The 14,171-nt window shown below is 54.5% G+C and overlaps 2 protein-coding genes across 2 annotated transcripts in view; both read left to right on the top strand.

Annotated features, from left to right (window-relative positions):
* Positions 1 to 593: 593 nt before the first annotated feature.
* LOC119715808 (GTPase IMAP family member 8) overlaps positions 594 to 14,171 on the top strand; it is a 28,584-nt gene continuing 15,006 nt past the window's right edge. Inside the window, exons 1-3 of the mRNA XM_072033974.1 lie at positions 594 to 855; positions 2,685 to 2,730; positions 3,999 to 4,641. Coding sequence (XP_071890075.1) covers positions 736 to 855; positions 2,685 to 2,730; positions 3,999 to 4,641 — 809 coding nt within the window. The 5' untranslated portion in view covers positions 594 to 735. The remainder of the gene's footprint in view (positions 856 to 2,684; positions 2,731 to 3,998; positions 4,642 to 14,171) is intronic.
* Positions 6,342 to 9,227, top strand: LOC113840976 (GTPase IMAP family member 1-like). Its single transcript, XM_038174483.2, has 2 exons — positions 6,342 to 6,931; positions 7,592 to 9,227. Exon 2 carries the CDS (start codon positions 7,599 to 7,601, stop codon positions 8,415 to 8,417), a length of 819 nt encoding a protein of 272 aa, XP_038030411.2. The 5' UTR covers positions 6,342 to 6,931; positions 7,592 to 7,598; the 3' UTR covers positions 8,418 to 9,227.

A 14,171-nucleotide genomic window follows, 5' to 3' on the forward strand; every position in this document is an offset into this window, starting at 1 on the left:
GGGAGGCAGCAGACTTCCCTACGGGTAGGGTCAGGCCGACAAATAGGGCCCTCTGTTCCCCTAAGGATAGAGTCTCCCACAACAATAACCCTCCTGTCTTTCTTGATGGAGGCAGTCCTGAGGCGACTTAAAGTTATGTAACTTATGGAGTTATGGAAAAGTTATGGAACTTAAAGTTATGGAACTTAAAGTTATGGAACTTAAAGGATTGTTTACTTGGTTACCTATCCTGATTGTATGTATGTATAAGCATACTCGGGTTATTATGTAAAGCAACGTTCTGTATACATGTATTTAGAATGTTTGATGTTCGTGTGTGCGTGTTGGTAGTGCATAGACTCCCCGCGCACCCAGCACTGTTTACTTGCCTTTTATAAATATTCTTTTACGTTACTAAATTCAGAGTTGAGACTTCATTTATAACAACACCCAGCCTGGCTCCAGGAAAAGCCTCCTGAGCCTGATGAGCCCTGCTCTTGTCTGGGGGAGGAAGGCAGCGCGGACGGCTTGTTTGTGAGAAAGGAGTGGTGGCGAGAAGTACTCAAACTAAAACGCCCTTCATCGGGGGGAGCTTTTTTTGCCTTACTTGCTCAGTTCAGAAACTTTCTGTTTCTGTTCTTGACGACCAATGACTTTGCACATGATCTAGCTCCTAACCGGCTCGTACACGGTCATTTGTTCAACAGAGCTGGTTTGCATGTCACCGAAATCCCCTCCTACTCCCGCTCACGCTAAATGCTGCCGAACTTCACAGGCAGCTGCCACACTTCAGCCACTGCACCTACAGAAGAAGACCTGTCACTGTCAGAAGCTGCAAAGTTTAGACTCGGGGACAAAAGCGCACAGGTGCCTCTGGTGAGTTGTCTGAAATGCTGCTACTGTCATTCCAGGGAGAACAAAGAAAAAAAGGTTGTAATGCCTGCTTTCAGGGAGGAGGTTATTACTTCCTTAAGTAAAGTTCAGGGACTCTTTGTCTTCCAGGTGAGAACAGAAAGTCCCTGGAGAATGGAAATCCTGGTTGCATATCTGTAAGGGTGATTTAACAAACTCCTTGTCTTCAGGAGTGTCTGTTCTGGTAGCACTCGCTGGGTCCTCACAGGAGCGTTGACTTCACAAGGGTGTCTGCACCATAGGAATATCAAAAGGGTGAAAAAGTTCTCCGACCTGCCTTAAAGTGTCTAGGAAGAAATTGACTCATTTAAGTTACAATCAAGCTTTTAAATATATTTCCCCCTAAGCGTGCCATATGAACCTTTCACATACTTTCTGATTACTGAAGCCATTCTTAATTTTTTGCTTCTTTTGTGGACAGAACAGTCTTCTTGGGGGTGTTAAAATGTAGTACCTGTCCCAGCTTTTTGTTTTAGCTGTGGTTTGTTCTTCATGCCGGTTCTGTTGTGGGATTTCCCAGCTGACACGGGTTCTAGTTGTTTCATTGCACATCTGTTTCTTACCGTGATGCCGAGCCCCGGAGGCTCAAACGGAGGCTGGTTGGTGCAACCCAGGGCTCGGCAGGGCACGAGCATCTCTCAGCTCAAATGAAGGGCGCAGGTACCCATGGGTCTGGGTGGATCGTCTGCCTGGGCTGGGGCTGCCACGTGTGGTTAGGTGATAAAAGCATCGTTCTCGTGCTGGCAAGGAACAGAAAGCAGAGAGCTGAGGACACGATCAGGGGCAAGACGTGAACTGTATTGCACCTGGCCCGAGCGCTGTGACCTGAGGAGGTAAGAGGCAAGCACAGCAGCCACTGCTGGAGCCATGCGAAGTGAGCGGTCTGTGCACCGGATGGCTCTGAAGGGTCTCGGCATTTGGGGGTACTTTAGGAACTGCTAAGCCTGAGCTAGCTGGCAGGGAGTCAGAGGAAAGACAGCCGAGAAGTGGTGTGGCTTTGCTGTGGATGGGGTAATTCCTCCAGTAATGACTGAATTATTTAGTGACGTGATTTTAGTTTACTTTGAGTAGTGTATAGTCTGTGCTTAGTTTTGGAGCAGTTTATCTTGCTGAAATCACTCGAGGCAGAGTCCAGAGCGGAAACAGGGGCAGGATATGTGGCAGCTGGCACCCATGGCATGATCAGTGGCTGGGACAGACCCCGCACACCGCTCAGGCTCAGGGCTGGAGGTTCAGGTGCCGGACGAGGGCACTGAACTGACGGTGATTCTGGGCAGAGGCTCCTGCTCTAGTTAGGGGCCGTGCACATCCTCTGCGAGCTCTCAGGTTTCCCAAAGCACTGCAAGGGTTTCCAGTGACTGATCTGAGTTCCCCTGCCAGCTCCTTGTTCCCCAAGGCATCGGGATCCCCTCCCAAGCTGAGGAGGAGCAGCCCTTGCCCGGGCTGTCCCCATCTGCCACCACGGTGCAGCGAGGCCCAGCCACGCTCCCCTGCCCCTGCGGCCCCTGCTCCTGGGCTGTGCGGGGCTGGCAGAAACGTGCCCTGCCCCTGGCAGGGGGTGCGGGGCTGCCAAACGCTGCTCCCTGCCTCATGGGGTGCGCAGCCATCTTGTGGGTGCATGTGTTTACCCTCGGCTGTACAACCACTTCCTGCATGCACACACAGCAGGCAGCACACACACACCGGGTGTGTTAGCGACCCTCATCGTGACCATCATCGGCCTTGTTACCGCCATGGGGGGAGCACGGGAGACTTTGGCAAACCTCGCTCAAAATCCCTTATTCTTCTTTCAGGTTTTCCCTCGGAGTGGGCTCAAAATGGCAGACTCTAAGATGGAAGGTGAGCGCCTTACCCACTGCACGCAGCAGCTTAGAGTCCCATGGTCACAGAGCCACAGAGTGGCTGCCCCCAGCCCCATCCAACCTGGCCTTGGGCATGGGGCACCCACAGCTCCTGAGGACAGCCTGCACCAGGCCTCACCACCCTCATAGTAAAGAATTTCTGCCTCGGATCTAACCCAAACCCACCCTCTTCTACCTTAAAGCCGTCACCCCGTGTCCTATCCCTACACCCCCTGCCCAAGAGTCCCTCCCAGCCCTCCTGCAGCCCTTGCAGGCACTGAGGGCCGCTGTGAGGTCTCCCCACAGCAGAATTTCACAGAATTTCTAGGTTGGAAGAGACCTCAAGATCATCGAGTCCAACCTCTGACCTAACACTAACAGTCCCCACTAAACCATATCCCTAAGCTCTACATCTAAACGTCTTTAAAAGACTTCCAGGGATGGTGACTCCACCACTTCCCTGGGCAGCCTGTTCCAATGTCTAACAACCCTTTCGGTAAAGAAATTCTTCCAACATCTAACCTAAAACTCCCCTGGTGCAAACAGCCTTCTCCTTTAGCAGCCTCCTCATTCAGTCAGCCGGGTGCAGTGCTGCTGAGGGTGAGGCTGGGTTTGCGTCCTCGTGCAGCCTCACGCACGCTTGTGCACGCGGTGCACGGGCCCTCTGGGGAGGCCACGGGCTCGAGTATTTCCCGAGGCTGCCTCTCCTCTTCCCACTCCTTAGGCTGTGCTGTGCCAGGCTCAGGGCAGACGGGGCAGCAGCCGTTGGTTACAGCCGGAGGCACAGCGCAGGGTGCAAAGTTCTGCCCCAAAACCTCGCTATCTGTGTGCCTGAGCCAGCTCTGGCCCTGCTGGGGCCGTGCAGGGCAGGCTGAGGTCCTGCGGTGATCCAGCACAGAATCCAGAGGGTTTTTCTGGCTCAGAACATGACTTCTTGTAAAGGGAGTGCTTCAGCCTGGCCGTTTGAGCACTCTGTGCATTCCTGCACTGCTGGAGAGCTGCAGCATGCACTTCTGCTTTCTCTTTCTGCCTTTGGAAGAGGTCTGGGTGCTGGCCCTCTGAGGCAGCCTTATCCAGACTCCCCTGGGGTCCCTCGTGTTGCTCCTGATGGTCCCTTGGGACCGCTGCTGGGGCCGCTAACCCTAATTCCTGTGTTTTTGCAGTAAAAACCCTTTCCTTCTCACCCCTGGGAGCGTGGCGTGCAGGGGGTGTCCCGGCACCACAGGGCCGTGGGGTTCAGACACGTGTCTCTGCTTGTTCCCCCAGGACCCAAGCTGAACATCCTGCTCGTGGGCAAAACTGGAAGTGGGAAGAGTGCGACAGGGAACACCATCCTTGGGAAGAAAGCATTTAAATCTGAGCTGACAGCAGCTTCAGTGACCAAGAGCTACAGTGCAGACACTGCCTCATTCCGTGGAAGAGACATTGCCGTTATCGACACTCCTGGCCTTTTTGACACCAAGAGAGCCAATAAGGAAACAGCTGAACTGATTTTAAATGCTCTTCGTCACTTCTATGGAGGGGTGCATGCTATCATCCTGGTGATGCAACTGGCCCACATCAGTAAAGAAGAGGTGGAAATGGCTGAGTGGGTGACAAAGATTTTCCATACTGAAGCACAGAAGTACATGATCCTGTTATTCACCCGAGCAGAAGAATTTCGGAGTCCAGATGATATCCACGATTTCGTGAAAAGTGAAACAAACCTCAGTGGCATTGCAGAAAAATGTGAAAATAGGTACATTGCTTTCAGCAACATAGCAGCAGAGCAGAGAAGGAAACAGCAGGTTGCAGACCTCATTAAAATGATTGATGCGATGGTAGAGAAGAACAAAGATGCTCCGTGCTACACGCGAGAAATGCTGGAGGAACATACACGGACGTTTTTTGGAAAGCATTGTACTATACTGTAGCCAACAAGGCTTTGGTCAGACGGGTGATGTTTCCTCTCTTATGCCTTTCCTGCCGCGCTCTGAAGATCACTCTCTCCTTCCTCTCCTGATGTTTCCTCCTGTCCCGTCACTGACCTACCTTTTCCCCTGGCCCGTGCCATTGCTCTCCTGACAGGCTGCGAAAGTGCAATGGGTGTCTGGCGACGTGTAATTCTCCTCTGCTGCTCTGTTGTGCTGGGAAGCCGGAGACCTTGGCTGGGTGGCAGAGAGCTGCACTGCCCTGCTGGCAGCACCACTGCGCTGACTCTCTCCTCCCTGCTCTGAAGACACGGCAAGCTGAAAGCAACGGGAACATCAGGACTATGAGATGTGCCCCCTCAGAGCACAGGTCAGCCTCGAGCACTGCTTCCTAGATCAAAGCCTCTTGTCCTCCCTGTGGCAGCCAGGGCTCTAGGAACTTCTCCGGGCTTCGGGAGGGTTCGTGGTGCCAGCCTTGGTCCCTCTGCAGTGGGATGCTGCTGGTGTCACTGGCTGTGCTGCCCCTGCCTTCGCTGGGCAATGCGAGTAATTGTATGTGATCGCTGGGTCTACAGAAACTCATCTAATAAATGCCCATAAATGCCCATAAATGCTGAGCCTGGCTGTGTGGAGAGGCGCCCTTCAGTGCACTGTGACCCGCAGTGCTGAAACAGCCGTTTGGGAGGGTGGAGAATGGTCCAGGTGCATTCAGGATCAGGCCCAAGCTGCAGCTCCTCCCAGGCTGGGGTTTGGTGGTGGCCATGAGCTGTGCAAGGGCGCGAGGTCTCACTGCTTGCCAGGTGAGTGCAGCAGGCAGGAGAAACTCTGTGGCCATACCTGAGCGTGGGGCTGGGGGAGTGCTCGTGGGGGCTGCCTGACTCACCCCAGGTTCTTCTCCCACCCAGAAAGGCTGCGGAAAGCAGCCTAGGAGGGGGGAGGAATCCCAGAACGCCAGGCTGACCTCTTCCTCAAGCGATCACAGCGAGAGAAACTGCTTCAGAGCTAAACACAGACCGTACATCTCTACAATTAAATAACTGTGAGGTTGAATTGTTACTGGAGGAAATACCAGAGTTAGTGTAATAGCTGCGTTGTAGGTAGCGCTGTATGGGAATCAGTGTATATAAATCACAGAATTACAGAATCACAGAATTTCTAGGTTGGAAGAGACCTCAAGATCATCGAGTCCAACCTCTGACCTAACACTAACAGTCCCCACTAAACCATATCCCTAAGCTCTACATCTAAACGTCTTTTGAAGACCTCCAGGGATGGTGACTCCACCACCTCCCTGGGCAGCCCGTTCCAGTGCCTAACAACCCTTTCAGTAAAGAAGTTCTTCCTAAGATCCAACCTAAAACTCCCCTGGTGCAACCTAAGCCCATTCCCCCTCCTCCTGTCACCAGGCACATGGGAGAACAGGCCAACCCCCACCTCACTACAGCCTCCTTTAAGGTATCTGTAGAGAGCAATAAGGTCGCCCCCGAGCCTCCTCTTCTCCAGGCTGAACAAGCCCAGATCCTTCAGCCGCTCCTCATAGGACTTGTTCTCCAGGCCCCTCACCAGCTTCGTCGCCCTTCTTTGGACCTGCTCAAGCACATCGATGTCCTTCTTGTAGCGAGGGACCCAAAACTGAACACAGTACTCGAAATGAAGCACTCCCTTTACAAGAAGTCACATGCTGAGCAAAAAGCACCCAGTGGATTCTGTGGTGGATCACCGCAGGCCCTCGGCCTGCCCTGCACGGCCCCAGCAGGGCCAGAGCTGGCTCAGGCACACAGATAGCGAGGTTTTGGGGCAGGACTTTGCACCTTGCGCTGTGCCTCCGGCTGTAACCAACGGCTGCTGCCCCATCTGCCCTGAGCCTGGCACAGCACAGCCTAAGGAGTGGGAAGAGGAGAGGCAGCCTCGGGAAATCCCAGCCCCTGACCGCGGTGCAGGCTGCAGCTGCCTCGTCTCCTGCCCCTTCTTCTGTCAGGGCTCTGCCTCCAGTCCCACCAGAAGCAGGAACTGCTTGAAAACTAAGCACAGATCATCGCGGCAGTTAAATAACTCTGAGGGCGGACTGTTTCTGGAGGAAGTACAGGAGGTAGCGTTAGAGCTGTCTGAACCTCCAGGGCTGCACAGAATCGAAACCAAGCTGGGGGCTGGTGCGGGAGGAGCCGGTGCTGCCCTTGTGGCATGAGCACATTTCTCCAGGCTGACACCGGCCGCCACTGCTGTCACTTCCTGGTGGCTGTGAGCGTCCTGCGGGGACAAGGCGAACGCCAGTGCAGGACGTGCAGGAAGGTACGGGCGGGAGGCCAGGGGCCGCGAGGCTCCGTGCTGGCAGGGAGGGCTCCGAGGGGGCCTGGGGACCTGGCGCAGGGCAGTGGGGCAGGGAAGTGGCTCTTCCCCAGTCCCCTCCGGTCTCTTTCCCTTCTCCCCACTCCTCGCTCCCCATGCTTGGCGTGGGCACAGCCCCAGTCCAGGGGCGTCCCTGGGCACCGTGCTCAGCCCCACGCGGGGCTGTGGCTGCATGAGTGTCACTGCCCTGAGGGTCCCTGCCACCACCCGAGGGTCCCTGCCACCACGCTGCCTTCCCCCGTGCCTGTAATCCTGTGCCTGTAATTCCTGAGACTGAGGAAACAGAGCTGCAGCACCTCACGGCTCCAGCTGTTATTTTGAATTTCTGTTCCTTGCTGCTGTCCGTGCACTGCTGTGGCTGCACACGCGGCAGCGCGATCCAGGGGACCCCGTCTGTCCCAGTGCCACCGCAGCCTGACCCAGCTGCAGCCCCCGACCCCTTCCCACAGTGGGGGCACACAGAGCCCCACAGCCTCCAGTGGCCAGCAGCAAGGCTTCGAAACCATCCCCGCTTTTAGTGAAAATCCCTTCTGCTGTCAGTGATGCTCCCAGCATCTGGGTGCCTGCTGACGGAGCCCTGGGTGTCTGCTTTTGTCTCTGCAGTGTGACAATGGCCATCCGTCGTGTCTACATGCAGCCCGGGGTAGACGGGGACTTGGAGATGAGGCTGATCCTGGCCGGGAAGGCTGGTGGGGGGAAAAGCGCCACGGGGAACACCCTCCTTGGGAAGCGTGTCTTTGAGTCCAAGCTGTCCACCCAGCCAGTGACCGTGAGATGTGCGAGTACACAGGGGCACTGGGATGGCGGGGACTTCACGGTGGTTGACACGGCCGATATTTTCAACCCCGGAGGTGTCAGCAGTGAGGTGCGCCAAGAAATTATCCGCTGCATCAGGCTGTCCTCCCCGGGCCCCCACGCGCTGCTGCTGGTGACCCAGCTGGGCCGATTCACCAAGGAGGACGAGGAGGCCGCAGAGAGACTGCAGGACATCTTTGGAGCTGATGTTTTGCAGCACACAATTGTCATATTCACCCGTGCGGAAGAGCTGGGGGAGAGATCTCTGCACGACTACGTGTCCTGTACTGACAACAAAGCTCTCCGCGAGCTGATTGAGAGATGCGGGAACAGGTACTGCGGCTTCAACAACCGGGCAGCTGGAGCCAAACGGGACCACCAGGTCATGGAGCTGATGGGGATGGTCCGCTGCATGGTGCGGGTGAATGGGGACAGGTACTACAGCAATGAGATGTACCTGGAGCCCAATTTAACAGAAGAGAAGGTGGCATATCACATGGCGAGGTACAGAGCAGGCAGGATAAAGAGGGCGCGATTCAGCTGGAGTCCATCCTGGAGAGTTGTCCTGGTTTGTGCGCTGATTGTCCTCATCATTATTGTGATTACCATGGGTATCCTTATTGCATGGCTGTGATGAATCCCAGCACCACAGAGCCACTGAACGCCTGGGGCTGGAGGCCCCTCTGCACCCCGCGTGTTCTGTCCCTGCCCAGGCAGGGTCCCCAGCACCGGCTGCCCAGGACCGTGTCCACTGGGTGTTGGACATCTCCGGGGATGGAGACCCCAGCACCGCTCTGGGCAGCCTGTGCCAGCGCTCAGACACCCGCACAGCAAAAAAAGACTTTCCTGATGTCTTAGTGGGCATCCTTGTGCCTGCAGCAGTGCCCATACTCTTGTGTCCAGACTCTGGGCACCCCACCAGGCGTTCACACACACAGACGGGACCCCCAAGTCCCAGTGTAATGGAACCAACTCTCCCTTGGAAACGAAGAGGAATTGTCTATTTTTATTGAACTTCCCTTTAATCAGTTATCATACATGTAGTACAGGACAAAAAATATGCTTAACTTTTAACCTAGGCTCCCTTTGTTCAGGGACAGAATGCTCCTTCTGGGAGAAACCAAGGAAAGTTGCCAATAGCAAGTAGCCTGAGGTTGCGCTTCGGTGATGTGTGGCCATCGATGGGTTAGGGTGCTTCATCGGGGAACACCACCAAGGACCCCACAGAAAGGAAGGCATGCGCAGACTGGCCTGAAAAGGAGCCATTAAGAATGATGCCACATGGGCACAAAACTCAGGTAGATTAGAATGAATTTGTATTAGATCGCTAGAATAGTCATGAATTTAATGTCTCCATGTAGACAGGAAGTCGACATTGGCTGTGCTTGATCTGTGGAAACTGCACAGAGCTCTGAGGCCTGAATAAAAGCAATATCTCTCCTGAGTGCGTGCGAATTGGCTTATTGCACACCGGCTGAAGGATCATAGAGTCATAGAATGGTTGGGGTTGGGAGGGACCTTAAAGATTATCTAACTCCAACCCCCCTGAAACAGACAAGGCTGCCTCTCACCGGATGAGGTTGGCCAAGCCCCATCCAGCCTGGCCTTGAACACCTCCAGGGATGGGGCATCCACAGCTTCTCTTGACAGCCTGTGTCATTGCCTCACTACACTGACAGTGAAGCGTTTCCTCCTAAGGTGTAGCCTCAAACTATTTTCTTTTAGTTTAAGACCATTTCCCCTTATCCTCCACCACCCCAGGTTCTTCTCCTCAGGGCTGCTCTCAATCCATTCTCCACCCAGCCGGGATTTGGGCCTTGGATTGCCCTAGCCCAGCTGCAGGACCTTGCCCTTGGCCTTGTTGAACCCCCCGAGGCTGGCACAGGCCCACCTCTCAGCCTGCCTAGGTCCCTCTGGATGGCATCCCGTCCCTGCAGGGTGGCAGCTGCAGCACCCAGCTCAGTGTTGTCAGCAAACTTGCTGGGGGTGTCTCGATTTCCCTTCCTTCCAGTGTGGGGGCACAATGTCAAATGCTTTGCACAAGTCCAGGCAGATGATGTCAGTTGATCTTCCCCAGTCATCAGTGCTGCAACCCTGTCATGGGAGGCCACCAGATTTGTCAGGCATGATATGCCAGATCTGCTCCATGATCTTGCCAGGCATAGAGGTGAGACTGACTGGCCTGTGGTTAACTAGGACTTCCTATTTCCACTTTAAAAATGCAGGTTTTCTTTCCCCTCTTCCACTTAGTGGGAAGTGCCACAACTTCTCAACTGTGATGGGCAGTGGCTTAGCAACTCCATCCAGTCTCGGGGCGTGGGGCTGCTCCGCGCCACTCGTGCTTGGGGCAGCAGCAGCACCCTGGAATTTGCTCAGCGTGGTGCTTTTAGTCCCTCTCCCTGGAATAGGGCGGTGGGAGCTCAGCGCATTTGCAGGAAAGGCCAGTTTGGCAGAGCTCTGGAGTCTACAGGCTGCAGAGAGGAGGGGAAGGACACGGGCGGAAGGACACAGGGCCCTTCCGCAGGTGGCTGTGCGAGCAGGGGGTTTGCTGCTCACTCTGTGGATGCCTCTGAGCCACGGAGCGCCCGCCCTGCCTGCAAACACGCTGGGGCTGCGAGCCCGGGGCTGCGGGTCCCCCAGACAGGCTTTTCCTGTAAGTGTGCTGAGCTCCGGGCAGTGCAGAGGGTGAAACTCAGAGAAAGGGGAAGCAAAGGTAACCTGAGCTCGGCTCCCCACTTCCTCTGCCCTGCAGCAGCACTAGGGCTGATTTCCTGAAAAGGGCTGGAGCTGTGCACACACCACACCTCTGCGCGCCTGCACAGGCTTTGTGCAGCCCCTCTTCAGGCCGGTTTTGCTGATTACAAAGCCCTTTCTAGCCATCCCTCACTAGGCTGAATGTCCCTGCCTTCCCCCTGCTCCCAGTTCAAGGTTCCCCTCACCAGCGTTGAGGCTCGTGTGCTACGGTGAGGAAGAGGAGCACTTGGAAATGCTTCTTGAGCGCTGGCAGAGCAGGGTCCCCTCCTGCAGGCACAAAGGGGTGCGAGGGTGGGAGTCCCGTGCAATCCCACAGCAAGGGCCGTGGCTCAGGGATGGGACCCGCACCGTGGAGGCACCTGATGTCCCCTGCATGGTCGCAGCCCCCATCCTGCGCCTCCTCGCCCAGTCCTGATTAACACCTTCATTATCAGTCTGGGAGATGCAGTATCATAGAATCATAGAACCGTTGAATATGCGGAGTTGGAAGGGACCAAAGCCCTTTCTTGCCATGTCTGACAGCGGTGTCCAAACGCTCCTTGAGCTCCAGCAATACGGGGCCATGTCCACGTCCCTGGGCAGCCTGTCCCAGTGCCCGACCACCTCTGGGTGCAGACCCTTTCCCTAACCCCCAGCCTGACCCTCCCCTGTCCCAGCTCCATGCCGTCCCCTCAGGTCCTGGCGCTGTCCCCAGAGAGCAGAGCTCAGCGCCTGCCCCTCTGCTCCCCTCCTGAGGAAGCTGCAGGCCATGATGAGGTCTCCCCTCATCTCCTCTTCTCCAAGAGGACAACAGTGTTTGCTTTGGGCTGAACAAACAAAGCAACTTCAGCCGCACCTCATATGCCTTGCCCTCTACACCCCTGACATCTTTGTAGCCCTCCCATGGACACGCTGTAATAGTTTCATGTCCGTTTCATACTGTGGTGTCCGGAACCACACGCACTTCACAGAATCACAGAACTGTAGGGGTTGGAAGGGACCTCAAGAGATCATCGGGTCCAACCCCCGTGCCAAAGCAGGTTCCTTAGAGCAGGTTGCCCAGGTGGGCGTCCAGATGGGCCTTGAATGTCTTCAGAGAAGGAGACTCCACAACCTCCCTGGGCAGCCTTCGAGATACTTCGAGTCCTGCACCTGGGAAGAAACAACCCGAAGTATCAGTACAGGCTGGGGGATGACCTGCTGGAGAGTAGCCCTGAGGAAAAGGACCTGGGGTGATGGTGGGCCACAAACCAGCCGTGCCCTGGGCTCCAGCAGCACAACCAGCAGGGCGAGGGAGGGGATTGTCCCCCTGTGCCCCACTCTCGTGAGACCCCCCCGGGCACTGCCTTCGCTGTGGGGCCCCAGCACTGGGACGTAGAGCTGCTGGAGTCCAGAGGAGGCCACGGGGATGCTCGGAGGCTGGAGCAGCTATGCTGTGAGGAGAGGCCGAGGGGCTTGGGGTTGCTCAGCCTGGAGAGGAGAAGGCCCAGGGGAGACCTCACAGCGGCCTTCAGGGCCTGCAGGGGGTTCAGGAGGGCTCGGGAAGCACTCTTGGGCGGCAGGGTGTAGGGATAGGATAGCCCTGAGCGGTGTGCAGGGTCCGTAACAGCCCCTGACTGTGATGCAGGTGGCAGCTGCCTCAACTCCTGCCCCTGCTCCATCTCTGGGCGCTCCCTGGAGCAATTGCACCAAGAGAAACTGGTTCAAAATTAAACACTGAAACCTAAATTTTGAGGTCCCTTCCAACCCAAACCATTGTAGGATTCACTCTGTGATTCATCTAGCCAGAAGTGCCATGCTGCCAGTTGCATTCTGTGTCTCATGTGTGGACACTGGTGTTATATATGGAGTGGTAATTTGTGTCGAGAAAATGGTTGATATTAATAAAGAAGGGGGAGATTTAGGAATGTGGCCATGGGGGTTGGAAAACCCCGTGTCCAGAGAAGGACGACGAAGCCGGTGAGGGGCCTGGAGAACAAGTCCTACGAGGAGCGGCTGAGGGAGCTGGGCTTGTTCAGCCTGGAGAAGAGGAGGCTCAAGGGCGACCTTATCGCTCTCTACAGATACCTTAAAGGAGGCTGTAGCGAGGTGGGGGTTGGTCTGTTCTCCCACGTGCCTGGTGACAGGACGAGGGGGAATGGGCTTAAGTTGCGCCAGGGGAGTTTTAGGTTAGATGTTAGGAAGAACTTCTTTACTGAGAGGGTTGTGAGGCATTGGGATGGGCTGCCCAGGGAGGTGGTGGAGTCACCATCCCTGGAGGTCTTTAAAAGACGTTTAGATGTAGAGCTTAGCGGTATGGTTTAGTGGGGACTGTTAGTGTTAGGTCAGAGGTTGGACTCAATGATCTTGAGGTCTCTTCCAACCTAGATGATTCTGTGGTTCTGTGATTCTGTGTGATTGAGATAACATTAGACTCTTAATGACAAGGCCATCAGGAATATAAAAGATTTTAGAGGGAACAAAGAAGGGTGGTACAGGAGACTCCATGCAGTCTGGAGTTTCTTGTTCTCCAGCTGGTTCTCTTGTTCTCCAGCTGTTGAGGCGTGGAAGTTTCTGGGTGTTTGCTGTTGTTGTTACATTCAAAGTTGTCTGACCAATGAAAAGTTGTTTGGAAAAGAACTGCTGTGGAGAGAAGGGTATAAGAGGGGAGCCTGCCCTCAAGATAAAAAAACAAGAAGGCAACATGAAGTTACATCAATAAAGAAGCAGGAAAAAAAAAGTGAAGAGGAACAGGCTGGCAGAATGGAGACCAGGACGGGAGCAGGCACATGGATTGCCTCACGAAGACAGGTTCGGCCAGACTCAGCAAACTGCTCAGAGAAGCCCATACAGAAAGTCGCTGGAAAGAGGCAGCACTGGAGCTGGAGAGAAGCTTGAGCTGAGAGAAGCAGACCTGTGCACACATTTGCCTCTCTCTGGTCAGCAGTTGTGCATTATGGAGAATCTGTCCTTAGGAGCAAAGACTGTCCTGGTAACCTTACAGCTTATTCTCTTTATTAACAATCGGACAGTTTATGAGCCTGAAGTATGGGACCAAACTGAGGTGAAGGTGTGGGACACGGCAACTAAAAATTACACGGTTGCGGTGGGATTGCTCGGCACCTGGCGAGGAATCTCTGAGGCCTTAAAGAGCCATGTGGAGCCACAGTCAGAAATGTGTGGCTTGCCAGATACTGAGGGAGCTGCGGGCTCCTTTACCGATCCGACTGCTACGCCATTACCATAGGCTCCTCTGCTGCTACAGCCATTGAAGGCTTTTGCTGTTACACCCCCTGGTGACCTGGATGTGCCTTTTGGCTCGGGCCTCTTGGCCTTCACAAGGAGATGGATATGCTTTTCTTTGATCTGGGAAGAGCGGGATACATAAGGCCTGAAGAATGGAAAATTGAGACTGTTAAGTTATGGAACTTAAAGGATTGTTGTTACCTTTCCTGATTGTACATATGTATAGGCATACTTGTGTTTAGTGTGTAAAGCAATGTGCTATATATTTAGAAAGTTTGATGTTTGTGTGTGCATATTGGTGGAGCGTAGACTCCCCGCACACCCAGCACTGTTTACTTGCCTTTTATACCTTTTATACCTTTTATACCTTTTAGAAATATTTGTTTTATAAATATTACAAAATTCAGATTGAATTGAGACCTCATTTGTA

Source organism: Anas platyrhynchos, chromosome 2 (assembly GCF_047663525.1).
Source record: "Anas platyrhynchos isolate ZD024472 breed Pekin duck chromosome 2, IASCAAS_PekinDuck_T2T, whole genome shotgun sequence".
NCBI classification, from domain to species: domain Eukaryota; kingdom Metazoa; phylum Chordata; class Aves; order Anseriformes; family Anatidae; genus Anas; species Anas platyrhynchos.